General features: G+C 41.5%; 1 protein-coding gene and 1 pseudogene across 2 annotated transcripts in view; one reads left to right on the forward strand and one right to left on the reverse strand.

The window, feature by feature from the left end:
* SARNP (SAP domain containing ribonucleoprotein) overlaps positions 1-12,163 on the forward strand; it is a 55,090-nt gene extending 42,927 nt beyond the window's left edge. Inside the window, exons 10-11 of one of the 2 annotated variants that reach the window (XM_037030068.1) lie at positions 2,006-2,095; positions 11,960-12,163. In XM_037030068.1, coding sequence (XP_036885963.1) covers positions 2,006-2,095; positions 11,960-12,001 — 132 coding nt within the window. In that variant the 3' untranslated portion in view covers positions 12,002-12,163. The remainder of the gene's footprint in view (positions 1-2,005; positions 2,096-11,959) is intronic. The other variant, XM_037030069.1, reaches the window with a different exon arrangement.
* LOC118975930 (eukaryotic peptide chain release factor subunit 1-like) lies at positions 653-1,838 on the reverse strand (annotated as a pseudogene).
* Positions 12,164-13,717: the final 1,554 nt, after the last annotated feature.

Raw genomic sequence — 13,717 nt, forward strand, 5'->3', positions numbered from 1 at the left:
TAAGAGACCCTCTATTCCATACACACATACCACCCACACTATGGGCCAGTATAGTTTCTTTAATAATCAGCGTAAGGTCAGGTCAAAAGATTTCAAACAAACTTTTTTTAAAATTGATTTTAGAGGATTAGGAGGGGAGAAAGAGGAATGTCAATTTGTTGTTCCACTTATGCATTCATTGGTTGGTTCTTTTTCTTTTTTTTAAAGGTTTTACTTATGAGAGGAAGGGAGGGAGAAAGAGAGAGAAACATCAATGTGTGGGAGATACATCAATCAGTTGTCTCTCACACATTCCCAACTGGGAACCCAGGCTGCAATCGAGGCATGTGCCGTGACTGAGAATAGAACTGGCAACCTTTTGGTTCACAGGTCAGCACTCAATCCACTGAGCCATACCAGCTAGGACCAAAAACTGGGATTCTTACTTAAATTAGTTCAAAGTTATATTTAAGAATTTCGTTGTGCTGACACCATGACAAACCAAAGTGTAGGGGTGGATCTGATTTTGTTTCAGTTTTTTCAGTGTCCAATATTCATGGATTAAGTTCTGGAAATGTTTCAATTGTAAGGAAGGGATCTATTTGGATTCCACCATGGATATGCTCCTTGGGGTTAGATGCTGGAGGGTGAGACATATTTTGCCAGACCCATGTCAACTAGTAGTCATTAAGGTAAAAAAATTCATCTCCATTCCCTGGCAGTCTACTCAGTACTGCAAGATACCTCCAATTCCACCACATCCTTTCACAAGTTGATGATCTTTCTTGTGACTTATCTGTGGTGATTTCCATTCTAGTTCCAAAATTTTTATAGTTGTTAGCAAACCATTCCAGTGGGGGCATGATCTCAATTGGTTCCTGTTCTCATCCTCTTTGTCCATGAAATGAGATTTATCCTTTTCTTGTTCTGGAGTTAAATAGATAATTTTCTCCAGGTCCTGACTCACTTTATTAAAGTATTGTTCTATTAATTTCTTCTTTTGAATGAATTTCACATTGGCAAGGACTTTAGTAGATGACTCAATAGTTTGGTTGAATCCATTTTCACCTCATTGGATATATCAGCTAATTTTAAAACTTTTGGTTGCAACCTCTCATCAAACATAAGATTGGCTCAGTTCAGTTTCAAAGTTACCTGATCCGGCCAAAATGAAACCAGCCACATTCTTTGTCCCTAGAAATAAACAGCTGTACAGAAGTCTCAGCTACTTTCCGACGTGGTTATGTCGCTTTTCCATTCTTGAATGGGCAAAACGGAAGGCTGACTGACCTCCTCCATGTTTCTTTGGAAGATCCGCAGTGAATATGTGCAGAACTTCTCTTGTATTTCCTTGGAGTGTGCCAAAAAGTACACCACTACCATCTATTAAAACGAATCCACATTTGCTGGTATCTGAAAGTTGTGCTATGTAAGAGCCTGTGTGGAATTTGTTGCCACACAAATATTATAAGGCATTAATCAGTTTCAGAAGTTCTAAGTCAATGTTGACTTTTCTTTTCCTTTCCTCCTCCTGTTACAAAATTGCACCATACTAAACAACCAGGCCATTTGGAGGTGTTTGTTATACAGATGTAATGTCTCTCAGGCTGTGTACCTGTGGCTTAATGTTACTTGCAGTTCCCGAATTTGCTAACATTTTTGCCATTGGTGAAATCTGGTCTTTGGGAGGAATGATCACCATATGATGCCTGTGCCATTGCTAAGGGCCACCTCCAAGCTTTAACTTAATCAGCTTGTTGTCTTCCCTATCTCCTTGTTCCTGTCAGCAACACTGTGGTCAACCACCATCTTTGAGCCCCTTCTTAAAAGAAAGTTTTTAGTTATTTTAGGGACAGCATGCTTTATGTTAGCTTATTCAGTTTCTTATCTATTTTTTTCTGTTTGTGTGATCCTTAGTTCTTAATATAAGGTTGGCCATATTGTGATCCATAAATTATAGTTAACTCCCATTTCTCTTGTGAATGGAGGCTATCTTGTTTCAACCCTTTTCTTTGTCCCTGAGCAGTCTGAAGATGATGAGAAACTGAAAAAGAGAAAGGAGCGATTTGGAATTGTCACAAGTTCGGCTGGAACAGGAACCACAGAGGATACAGAGGTAAAAATATACATAAATGCTTAGAACCCTTAAAGGGAGATGAAGGTGAACAAACTTGAGTGGGAAGAGACAATTATTTCCCCAGCCTACTTTTTAAGTGCCCAAACAACAAAATCTTTTGTCCTTGCTTGATAGCTGTTTTCTAAATGAAGTAGCCACAGAATTGTATCGATACACTTTATTTAGTGTTAGAACCAGTTAGTCTAGTAGGAAGGAACTCAAGATTTGGCATCAGGTAAGCTTGGATTTGAAAAGTGGCTCAGCAAAACTGTACTTGAAAAATAATTAAATAAAAAAAATTGGAAAAAAAAAAGAAAGAAAAGTGGCTCAGCCACTTAGTATTACAGTAATATTTACAAGTTATGGCACTTTTCTTGTTTGTTTTAAAGGTTTTATTTATTTATTTTTAAAGAAGGGGGAGGGGGAGAGAAATGTCAATGTGTGGTTGCCTCTTGTGCACCCCCCCACTGGGAACTTGGCCTGCAACCCAGGCATATGCCCTGAGTAGGCATCGAACTGGCGACCCTTTGGTTCGGAGGCCAGTGCTCAATCCCCTGAGTCACACCAGCCAGGGCTATGGTCCTTTTCTTAGTTTTAGCATCTGGGATGTAGAGAGTAATACCTACTTTGAAGTAGCATCTTAAGCATAAAATGTTTCTACATAAAAAAATAATGATTCTAGGGAGAATGCTTGACATGATGACACCTGTCATACTTGAGTATTCACTAAGTAGTAATGTCGCTGATAATCTGCCAAGCATATTTCTTTGACCATTTAATGAGCTATATCTGACTCAGGCACAAGTATAGTTGTGCCTAACTCCCCTCTGCAATAGGGCAATGGACTCCAGTGAGATGTCCTGTTCTTATCACTTTATTTACAAATAGTTTCTCATTTTTGCTTTCTTTGTTTACATTTTTCAAATTACATTTTATTGATTATGCTATTATAGTCATCCTGATTTTTCCTCCTTTGCCCACCTCTGCCCTACACCGCTCCCTCAGGAAATCCCCCTCAACGTTGTTCATGTCCATGGATCATGCATATAAATTCTTTGACTACTCCATTTCCTGTACTGTACTTTACATCTCCATGGCTATTCTGTAGCTACCTATTTGTACTTTTTTTTTTTTCCAGTTTTACTTCTTTAATTTTAGAAGGAGGGGAAGGGAGGGAGAAAGAAAGAGAAAAATCAATGTGTGAGAACTAGATCAATTAATTGATTGTGTCTTGCATGCCCTCAACTTGGGACCTGGCCTGCAACCGAGGCATGTGCCCTGACTGGGAATCAGACTGTTGACCTTTCAGTCTGCAGACTGGGATTCAGTCCATGAGCCATATCAGCCAGGCCCCTGTTTGTATATCTTAATGCTCTCACCTCTTTCCTGATACCCCACTCCCATCTGGCAACCACCAAAATGCTCTTCGTATGCATGATTTTTTAAAATTTAATCTTTATTATATTTTTCCCATTACCATTTAGTCCCCTTATATCACACTGCTGTCCATGTCCATGAGACGTTTTTGTTTTTTGCTTAATCACTTGATTGTGTAACCTCCCCCACCCCCATATCTGTGATTCTGTCTCAGTTTTTCATTGCTTAGTTTGTTTTCTAGATTCAATTATTGATGGATATCTATTGTTGCCATTTTATTGTTCATAGTTTTGATCTTGTTATTTTTCTTAAGTCCCTTTGACATTTCATATAACACTGGTTTGGTGATGATGAACTTCTTTAGTTTTTTTCTAGTCTAGGAATCACTTCATCTGCCCTTCAATTCTAAATGATAGCTTTTCTGGGTAGAGCAGTCTTGGCTCTAGGCCTCTGCTTTTTATGAATGACTTTGATGATGATTTGCCAATCTCTTTTAGCCTGCAAAGTTCCTTTTAAGAAATCAGCTGACAGTCTTATGGGGACTCCCCTATAGGTATCTTAACTTCTTTCTCTTCCCACTTTTAAGGTTCTCTATCTTTAACATTTGGCATATTAATTATGTGTCTTGGAGTACTTTGCATCCATGTTCTTTGGGGCTCTCTCTGCTTCCTGCACTTGCATGTCTGTTTCATTCACCAAATTAGGGAAGTTTTTTTTTCCATTATTCTTTCAAATAGATTTCCAGTTTCTTGCTGTTTCACTTCTTCTGGCACCCATATGGTGCGAATGTTGGACCTCTTGCAGTTTTTCTAGAGGCTGCTTATGCTATCCTCATTTTCTTGGATTCTTTTTTCATTCTTTTTAAAAACATTTTTTAAAGATTTTATTTATCTTTAGAGGGGAAGGGAAGGAGAGAGGGAAAGAAATACCAATGTGTGGTTGCCTCTTATGCGCCCCCTGCTGGGAACTGGTCTGTAACCCAAGTGTGTGCCCTGACTGGGAATCAAACCACGGTTGTTTGGTTCGCAGGCCCGTGCTCAATTCACTGAGCCACACCAGCCAGGGCTAAAAATTTTTTTTATTGATTATGTTATTATGGTTGTCCCATTTTCCCCTCTTTATTCCCCTTTGCGCTACACCCCCTCCCCACCCTCATTTGTTCACCCAGGTCCATGGGTTGTACATATAAGTTCTTTGGCTTCTACATTTCCCATACTATTCTTATGCCCCTCCTGTCTATGTTGTACCTACCATTTATGCTTTTTTCCTGTACCTTTTCCCCTATCCTCTTCTCTTCCCCTCCCCACTGATAACCCTCCATGCGATCTCCATTTCTGTGATTCTGTTCCTGTTCTAGTTGTTTGCTTAAGTTTTGTTTTTGTGTCCAGATGTTAATAGCTGTGAGTTTATTGTCATTTTACTGTTCATATTTTTTTTATCTTTTTCTTAGATAAGGCCCTTTAACATTTCATACAATAAGGGCTTGGTGATGATGAACTTCTTTAACTTGTCCTTATCTGGGAAGCACTTTATCTGCCCTTCCGTTCTAAATGATAGCTTTGCTGGATAGAGTAATCTTGGATATAGGTCCTTGCCTTTCATGACTTTGAATACTTCTTTCCAACCCCTCTTGCCTATAAGGTTTCTTTTGAGAAATCAGCTGCTAGTCTTAAGAGAACTCCTTTGTAGGTAACTGCCTCCTTTTCCCTTGCTGCTTTTAAGATTCTTTCCTTATCTTTTTTTTTCTTTCCTTATCTTTAATCTTGGGTAGTGTTATTATGATGTGCGTTGGTGTGTACTTCCTTGGATCCAACTTCTTTGGGACTCTCTGAGCTTCCTGGACTTCCTGGAAGTCTATTTCCTTTGCCAGATTGGGGAAGTTCTCCTTCATTATTTTTTCAATCAAGATTTCCATCTCTCTTCTTCTTCCTCCTCTTATTCTCCTATGATTCGGATGTTAGAACGTTTAAAATTGTCCCAGAGGTTCCCAAGCCTCTCCTCATTTTTTTAAATTTATTTATTTTATTTTTTAAAAGATTTTATTTATTTATCTTTAGAGGGGAAGGGAAGGAGAGAAGTATCAATGTATGGCTGCCTCTCGTGAGTCCCCTGCTGGGAACTGGCCTGCAACCCAGGCATGTACCCTGACTGGGAATCGAACCATGATCGTGTGGTTCTCAGGCCCGCGCTCAATCCACTGAGCTACACCAGCCAGGGATCTCCTCTTTTTTTTTTTATTTTTTTTATTTCGTGTTTCTTCATTCTGTTCTGGCTGAATGTTTATTTCTTCCTTCTGGTCCAAACCTTTGATTTAAGTCAACACTTTCCTTCCTGTCACTGTTGGTTCCCTGTATATTCCCTTTATTTCACTTTGCTTGCATAGCCTTTGGCTTTTTCCTCTATTTTGCAACCATGGTCAACTATTTATGTGAGCATCCTGATTACCATTGTTTTGAACTGTGCATCTGATAGGTTGACTATCTCTTCATTGTTTAGTTGTATTTTCTCTGGAGCTTTGATCTGTTCTTTCATTTGGGCCTTTTTTGCGGGGGAGGGGGGTCTCTGAACAACTGTTAGTTGTAAGGGGTGGAGCCTTAGGTATTTGCCTTGGTGGGGCAACTCACATCACTGTGTTGTGGAGGCATATGAGGGGGAGGGTCTGAGAGGGAACAGTGCCAGTTGTTCAGCTCTTGGCCAGTTTTCAGTCATTTCTCCTGCTACTCACTAGCAAATTGGGCCCTTCTGGTGCTGATTCCTGGGTGGGTGGGTTTGTGTACATTTTAGGACCCTGTGGGTCTCTCTAACAAACTCTTCTGTGAGTCTAGGAGTTTTTCCCAACACTGCAACCCCCACAGGTTTTTTCATTCCGTTTTGATGCTTTCTTTTCCTGCGCTGAAACTCTGAGTTGCACAGATGGTCTGTCTTGATCCCCAGTTGTTTTTTCCTGGTTTATCTCACAGAAATGTGCGACTACCTCCACCTGGTTGCTCGCCATTACCTCGCCTGCCAAGGTCCTCCAACCACCGCCACCACCTTGCCACACGTCCTATCCACCCTGGCTGCCCATCTCCACCTCTCCTACCTCTGTGGAAGAATGTTTCTTCTTTAACTCCTTGGTTGTGGGACTTCATACAGCTCAATTTTCTGATTGCTTTTTGTTTTTAAATTTGTTGTTCTTCTTTTAGTTGTGTGAGGAGATACAATGTATGTACCTTCTTCTCCATCTTGTCCGAAAGTCTCAGAATCTCTTTTCTTCTGTTCTGATTAGTTGTTTCTTGCTTCCTTATGTTCCAAATTATTGATATGATTCTTGGCTTCATTCACTCTACTGTGGTTTCCCTGTAAATTGTTCTTTTTTGATTTTTTTTAAGATTTTATTTTCATTTTTAGATGGGAAGAGAGGGAGAAAAACATCAGTGTGTGTGTTACCTCTTGCACGGTCCCTACTGGGGACCTGGCTCACAACCCAGGTATGTGCCCTGACTAGGAATCAAACCAGCGACCCATTGCATTGCAGACCAGCATTCAATCCAGTGAGACACACCAGCCAGGCCAATTGTTCCTTATTTCAAATAGAGTATCCTTCATTTCTGACTAGATCTTTTTTATGCCACTGAGGTCTTTCCTTTACTAAGTTCCTTGAGCATCCTTATAAGCAGTATTTTGAACTCCGCATCTGATAGATTGCTTATTGCCATTTCATTTAGCTCTTTTTCTGGAGTTTTTATCTGTTCTTTTATTTGGGCCATATTTCTCTATCTCCTCATTTTGGCAGACTCCCTGCATTTGTTTCTCTGTATTATTAGTACAGCTGCTTTGACTCCATGTCTTGGTAGTGTGGCGTAATGTAGTAGGTGTCCTCTCAGGTTCATTGCCAGAGTCTCCCCTATCACCCAAGCTGGGTGCTTGAGGTATGCTTTTTGTGTTGTCTGAGTACATCCTCCTTTTTAAAAAAACATTTTACTTACTTATTTTTAGAGAGAGGGGAAGGGAGGAAGAGAAACATCAGTGTGGGGTTGCCTTTCATGTGCTTCCCACTGGGGACCTGGCCTACAATCCAGGCATGTGCCCTCACTGGGAATTTAACTGGCAGCCCTTCGGTTTGCAGGCTGGCGCTCAATACACTCAGCCACACCAGCCAGGGCCACTCTCCTTTTGTAGTTGAGTCTTGGTTGCTGTTGGGAGATCAATGGGAGGGATTTACCCAAGACTGTCAGCTCCAAGGACTGGCTGTGACCACTGACCACCAACCTCTGCCCTCTGTGGAGGATGTGCTATGCAGGGGGACAGGGTGGTGGTACTCCAGCGTGCTCTGTAGCTGTCCACTGGGTACACCAGCCCTTGGGTTTCCTGGGTGGTACAGGCTGAGGTCAACCACCACCTTTGTTTTGCCTCAGGGCCACCCTGCCTGAGCTATAAAGCAGTATGATATGGCTGCTACTTGTGCTGGGCTTGGAGATTCCTAGGAGAAGCCAAGCTGTGAATCTAGGCTGGCTGCTGCTACTGCTGGGCCTGGGGCTCACTGAGGCTTGTTTGGGAGGATTTAGAAAGTTGTGCAGCATGAGCCAAGACCAACCATTCATATGGAAAAGCAGCTTGAGTAGGGTGGAGTCTTAGGAGATCTCCAGAGTGGGTCAAATAGTGTTAGTAAGGTTGATGGAATCTCAGATATGACATCTGCTTGCTGGTTTTATGACTCCATGGCCGTATTGTGGAGAGTTTAGAAAATGGACAGTGGCCTCTGCTTGCCTTGATGCCAGACACTTCAGTTTTTCACAGTATGCCACCATGTCTTTGAAGCTGCTTCCCTAGTGCTGAAACTCAGAGGGAGTAAGTCTGAGTAGGTGTGTCTGTGGGTGGGTTATTTACAAGGATCTGCTTGGGCTCCAGAAGTTTGTTCCACAGAACCAATCCACACTGGTTTTTGCAGCCAGAAGTTGTGGAGACTTATCTTCCTGGCACTGGAACCCTGGGCTGGTGGTCCTGGTGTAGAGCTGGGACTCCTTCCTCTCTTTAATAACCTTCCCAGATTTTTACCTACCACATGTGGATGTGGGAGCAGCCCCTTTCCATGTCTGCACCCCTCCTACCAAACTGGATGGATATGATTTATTTAATTTTGTAGTTGTCAAGACTTTCATTCAACTCAATTTCTGATAGTTTTGAGTATAGTTGTTCTATATTTCAGTTGTAATTTTAGTTGTGCGAAGAGGCAAGCCATGCCTGTGTGTGCTGCCATCTTGACTGGAAGTCTCCCCCTACCCCACCCCCCTTTCTTAAGACTTGTGTTCATTCATATCCCAGTTTCCCCTGGAGTAACCCATATTCACTGAGACTCTTAAACATTGGAACACTGCTCAGAACATTGATGGATAATAATTGATTTGCTGATTTGAAAACCTATTGGGTTGGCCAAAAAGTTCATTTAGTACTTTCTGTTAGATGTCTCTAGTAGTGCTTAAAGACTTCATTCTAAACAATTTAGTGAGGTATTATTGACAGCTGTCATATCAGTGTGCATTGTTTTTTATTTTATTTTTCAGTGTGCATTGTTTTTTTAAATATTTATTTATTTATTTATTTATTTATTTATTTTTAGAGAGGGGAAGGGAGGGAGAGAAACATCAGTGTGTGAGAGACACATTGATCAGTTGCCCCTGGCACACCCCCAACTGGGGGCCTGGCCTACAGCCCAGGCATGTGCTCTAACTGGGATTTGAACTAGTGACCTTTCTGTTCGCAGGCTGGCATGCTCAATCCACTGAGCCACACCAGCATTCAGCATGCTTTTTTTTTTTTTTTTTTGGTAAAATTTTGATTACTTATTTTTAGAGAGAGGGGAAGGAAGGGAGGGAGAGAAACATCAATCTGTGGTTGCCTCCCACACGCCCCCTACTGGGGACCTGGTCTGCAACCCAGGCATGTGCCCTAGACTGGGAATCGAAACAGCAACCCTTTGGTTCTCAGGCCAGCACTCAGTCCACTGAGCCACACCAGCTGGGGCTCAGCATGCATTTTTAAAAGCAGATGTTTAGCAACAGCCCTGGCCTCCACCCAGTAGAAGCCAATTGTGGGAGATATTGACATACTCAAAATACCCAAATCAGTCCTGGCTGGTGTGGCTCAGTAGATTAAGTACCAACCTGCAAACCAAAGGATCGCTGGTTGGATTCCTGGTCAGAGCAGTGGTGTGGGTTGCAGGCCAGGTCCCCAGTGGCGGATGTGCCACAGGCAACTACACATTGATGTTTCTCTTCCTCTATTTCTCCCTCCCTTCTCCTCTCTCTGAAAAGAAATAAAATCTTAAATAAGGAAATATGTTTTTTATTTTATGGAAAAAAACTAGACTTTTTGGACAACTCAATATACTGGAGACCAATTGTCACCTGACATGTGTAGGAACATTTGAAATAATGGAGGTTTTGAATTATAGATACTTTTTGAGTGGTGAGGAATTAGTAATGTTCTTTCTCTCATTTAATCCAAATTTACTTCCTTTTTTCCCCTTACCTCTGGAGATACCTTTTTTTTGGAATATATATATATATATATATATATATATATATATATATATGTTTTTTTTAATTNAACACTTTTGAATTTCAGCACCATTTCTTTTTTTTTTTTTTAATATTTTATTTATTTGTCTTTAGAGGGGAAGGGAAGGAGGGAGGAAGAGAAACATCAATGCATGGTTGCTTATCATGCATCCCCTGCAGGGAACTGGCCCCTGCAGGGAACTGGCGTGCAACCCAGGCATGTGCCCTGACTGGGAATCGAACCGTGATCGTCTGGTTCACAGGCCCGCGCTCAATCCACTGAGCTACACCAGCCAGGTCAGCACCATTTCTTGAAAAGATTTATTTCCCTATTCAGTGGTCTTGGCACTCTTGTTAAAATCAGTTGATAATAGAAACATGCATGTATTTCTGGACTCTGAAATCAGTCCCATTAATCCGCGAGTCTACCCGTCTGTCAGCACCACACTATCTTTTTTTGAAGAACTAAAACTATCTTTATTTTTTTCCAATTTTTTATTTAATTATTTTTCAAGTACAGTTTTCTGTCTATTACTCCCATCCCATCCCTCCCCTGTGCTCCCCCCCTCCCTCTCATTTCCACCCTTCTCTAATTGTTGTCCANTCAGTGGATTGAGCACGGGCCTGCGAACCAGAGGATCGCAGTTCGATTCCCAGTCAGGGCACATGCCTGGGTTGCAGGCCAGTTCCCGGCAGGGGACACACGATACATTATGTGTCCTCGGCAGAGGCAACCATACATTGATATTTCTCTCCCTCTCTCCTTCCCTTCCCCTCTAAAGATAAATAAATAAAATATTTTTAAAAAAGGAAGTTTCTTTGTGAATAATAAAAATAAACCTTGAAAATTATAGTCTGTTTAGTTTACATTTTTCACTAGGAAAAAACTTGAGGGGTTTGTGTTTTTTGCCCTAATTCAAATAAATCATTATCTGTTGTAAATATCTGCTTATTTAGTGACTAGCCAGGATGAGCTAGAAGTAAACCATAAACCTAGGTGTGTGTTAATTCTAGTTAAAATTACTCCCTTTTTCCCAAGGAAACTGTTAAACTAGACATGCTCACTAAGCTGGTACATTTGTTCTCTCCAAGACAAGACAGATTTGTTGGGTGGCAAGGAATATCAGCTTTTGTTGAGAGAGTTCGTATATGTAAGGAAGAAGGAGCTTCTGAGGCTAGTGGAGTTTATGTGAACCAGATGACTTTCATTTGATTCCAAAGAATTGTGTTAATAATCCTCCTTGAGTGGTCTGGGTCTGTAAACACTTGGCTTTTTAATCTAAATTAAACCTCCTGTGTGAATGGAATGAAAAAGAAGCCCCCCTTTGCTGGGGCAGTGGTTGGAGGAAGGATGGATTGATTCAGTGCTGTTTGAGTCAGTCCTAGAACAAAAAGGTCTTTCCCTACCCCATTTTGTACCCTCAAATGCTTCCTCCCTTAAGAGATCCATGTTAGGGACTCCCCCTCTCCCCATTTATTATGTTGACATATTATGCCTCTTTGGATTTGGAGAACTAAGGAATAGCTGCTGCATGGGCCCAGAAGGGCATTCCCCTCACCTCCACGGCATAGGCCAGTGCTTTGTCCACTGAAATCTTCCATCTTCCCACTGAGTAGAAGACTTTCCCCAGCCTGTTAAGAGTCCATTGTTTGCTACAAGGCTAGTGGCCCTCTCTTCTTCAGGAATCTATCCATTTTCTGTTGGGTTTTTTGCCCCCCACCCCCACCCCTACAATCTTCTAGTCTTTTCCACCAAACTTCCCCCAGCTCTATCTGGATAACAAGAGAAATTCAGGAATGAAATCTTTGGCTGCCAAGCTTAAGCCTGGGCCTTTCCTCCTCCTTGGACCTTGTGACAATCCATGTGAGTTTGTATTAAAGCAGCCAGGAACCCAGGCCACTATCATCTTGCAATCTAATTTTTTTTCTTCTTGCTTGTTCCTTATAGGCAAAGAAGAGGAAAAGAGCAGAACGCTTTGGGATTGCCTGATGAGAAACTCAGTGGTTTCCATCTCCCTGATTCTTCTTGGTCACATATATACCTAAATGCACAGTTTTGTGCCTAGGTCCTGCCTCGCATTGAGAGAGCATGTACCCCAGGTGCACCCATGAACTACAGTAGCAGTTTGACTTCTTGCTGTTCCAACTTTAAGATTGTTGTTGTTTTTTTTAATTATTTTGCTTGTTAATAAAAAATAGAAAAGAGAACAATGTGTTTTATTAGGTGCTCCTCTGAGTTCTTAGATCCAAATTGGGTTAGGTGTGGGGAACTTCAGGAACAGATAAACAGAGTTAGTCATAATGCCTTTTTACCCATTAGAAAAGGGGATAAGGAAAAGGATTGAGTCCATCCCTTTAAGCCTATTTATATTCTCAGTTCACAGGTATTCTTTTACCTCTGTATCCTCCATGAAGAGGCCAGGTATCTTTCACCCTGAGCCTTTGCTTCTTCGGCAGGTTCATGTGACCCATTGGGATGAAATAGGGAGAACACTGTGGGTTTTAGGAGTTGCAAAGGATTTAAATATAAGGGCTAATGACTGGTATTCTGTTATATGTCAGGAGTTCAAAAGGGTCCTGTATTTGAAAGTGACCTGGTGTGATACTGTCTAGTTTCAGCCAAAGCCAGTATATGGAACCCTGTTGGTCAGGCAGTTCAGTGAAGGAGATAGGCTGGGTACCCCTCTGAGCTAGAAGAAAGTGTAGAGATTCAAAGCCTGACAGGATGTCAGAGGTGTTAAGCATTGTTGCCTACCTCACTGGGAACATAAGCAGTGGACCGGAGGCTTCTACCTTCTATTCAAGCCCTTTGCTAGTTTGTCTTCTCTTGCAGAAATATACTATTGCAGTTTTGGTGCTAACATTTCTTCGATATTACTAAAGTCCATTCTTCTTGCTGGGCTTCCTAACTTAGAAAGTTTTGGCTTGCTCTAGGCTGCTTGTTTGCATTTGAAGTTTCATACAGATCTCAGACCTGCTATTTAATCTTTGGTTCACAGGTTGGCGCTCAATCCACTGAGCTACACCAGCCAGGGCCTACTATTTAATCTTAAGGTCCTGGCACCTTACCTGAAGGCTTTGGTATCATAATCAGATCTCGTGTTGCTGTAGTGTAATTTCTTGTTCCCATTTCTACTAAAACCTTCTGGCTTGTTTTATAATTAATAGGGAGTGGTTTGATCCCCGTCCTAACAAGAATTTCTTTTCACAAAGCCTCTGGTTGCTAAGGAGGGCAGGGACCTAGGTTTGGACACTTTAGGAAAACTGTGCCTTGGAGAGTAGATCCAAAGATTGCCCATTTGTTGTGAATTTTGCCCCATTCTGAGACTTAAGAAAAGTAAACAGAAGTGAATCCTGGTTAAACTTTTCCTACTTCTGGCCTCTTCTGTAAGCCTCCCTTTCTTTTCTCCAGGCCCTAATTTAAGGCTAGCTTTTCCTCTCTCTACTCTTAAAAAGAGAACCAGAGGGAATTAGTTTTTGCTGCTTCAGAGAGGTCATAGATTCAGTTAGGGTTTTCTACCCGTGGATGATAAAAAGTAGTAATAGGTAAAGAAATGGAACAGATGGTGATAATGGAGTGAAGCAATGGGTCCTTCAGAAGTTTACTTTGCCTCCTCTGTAACCTTAGGTAAAAGCGCTCAGTCTCCCCACCCTACCCCCCACTCCAACCCCAAGATTCTCTTAAAGCCAAATCATTCTTTCCTGA

Source organism: Sturnira hondurensis, unplaced genomic scaffold (assembly GCF_014824575.4).
Source record: "Sturnira hondurensis isolate 20B ecotype Veracruz unplaced genomic scaffold, ASM1482457v3 Scaffold0020601, whole genome shotgun sequence".
Lineage (NCBI taxonomy): Eukaryota > Metazoa > Chordata > Mammalia > Chiroptera > Phyllostomidae > Sturnira > Sturnira hondurensis.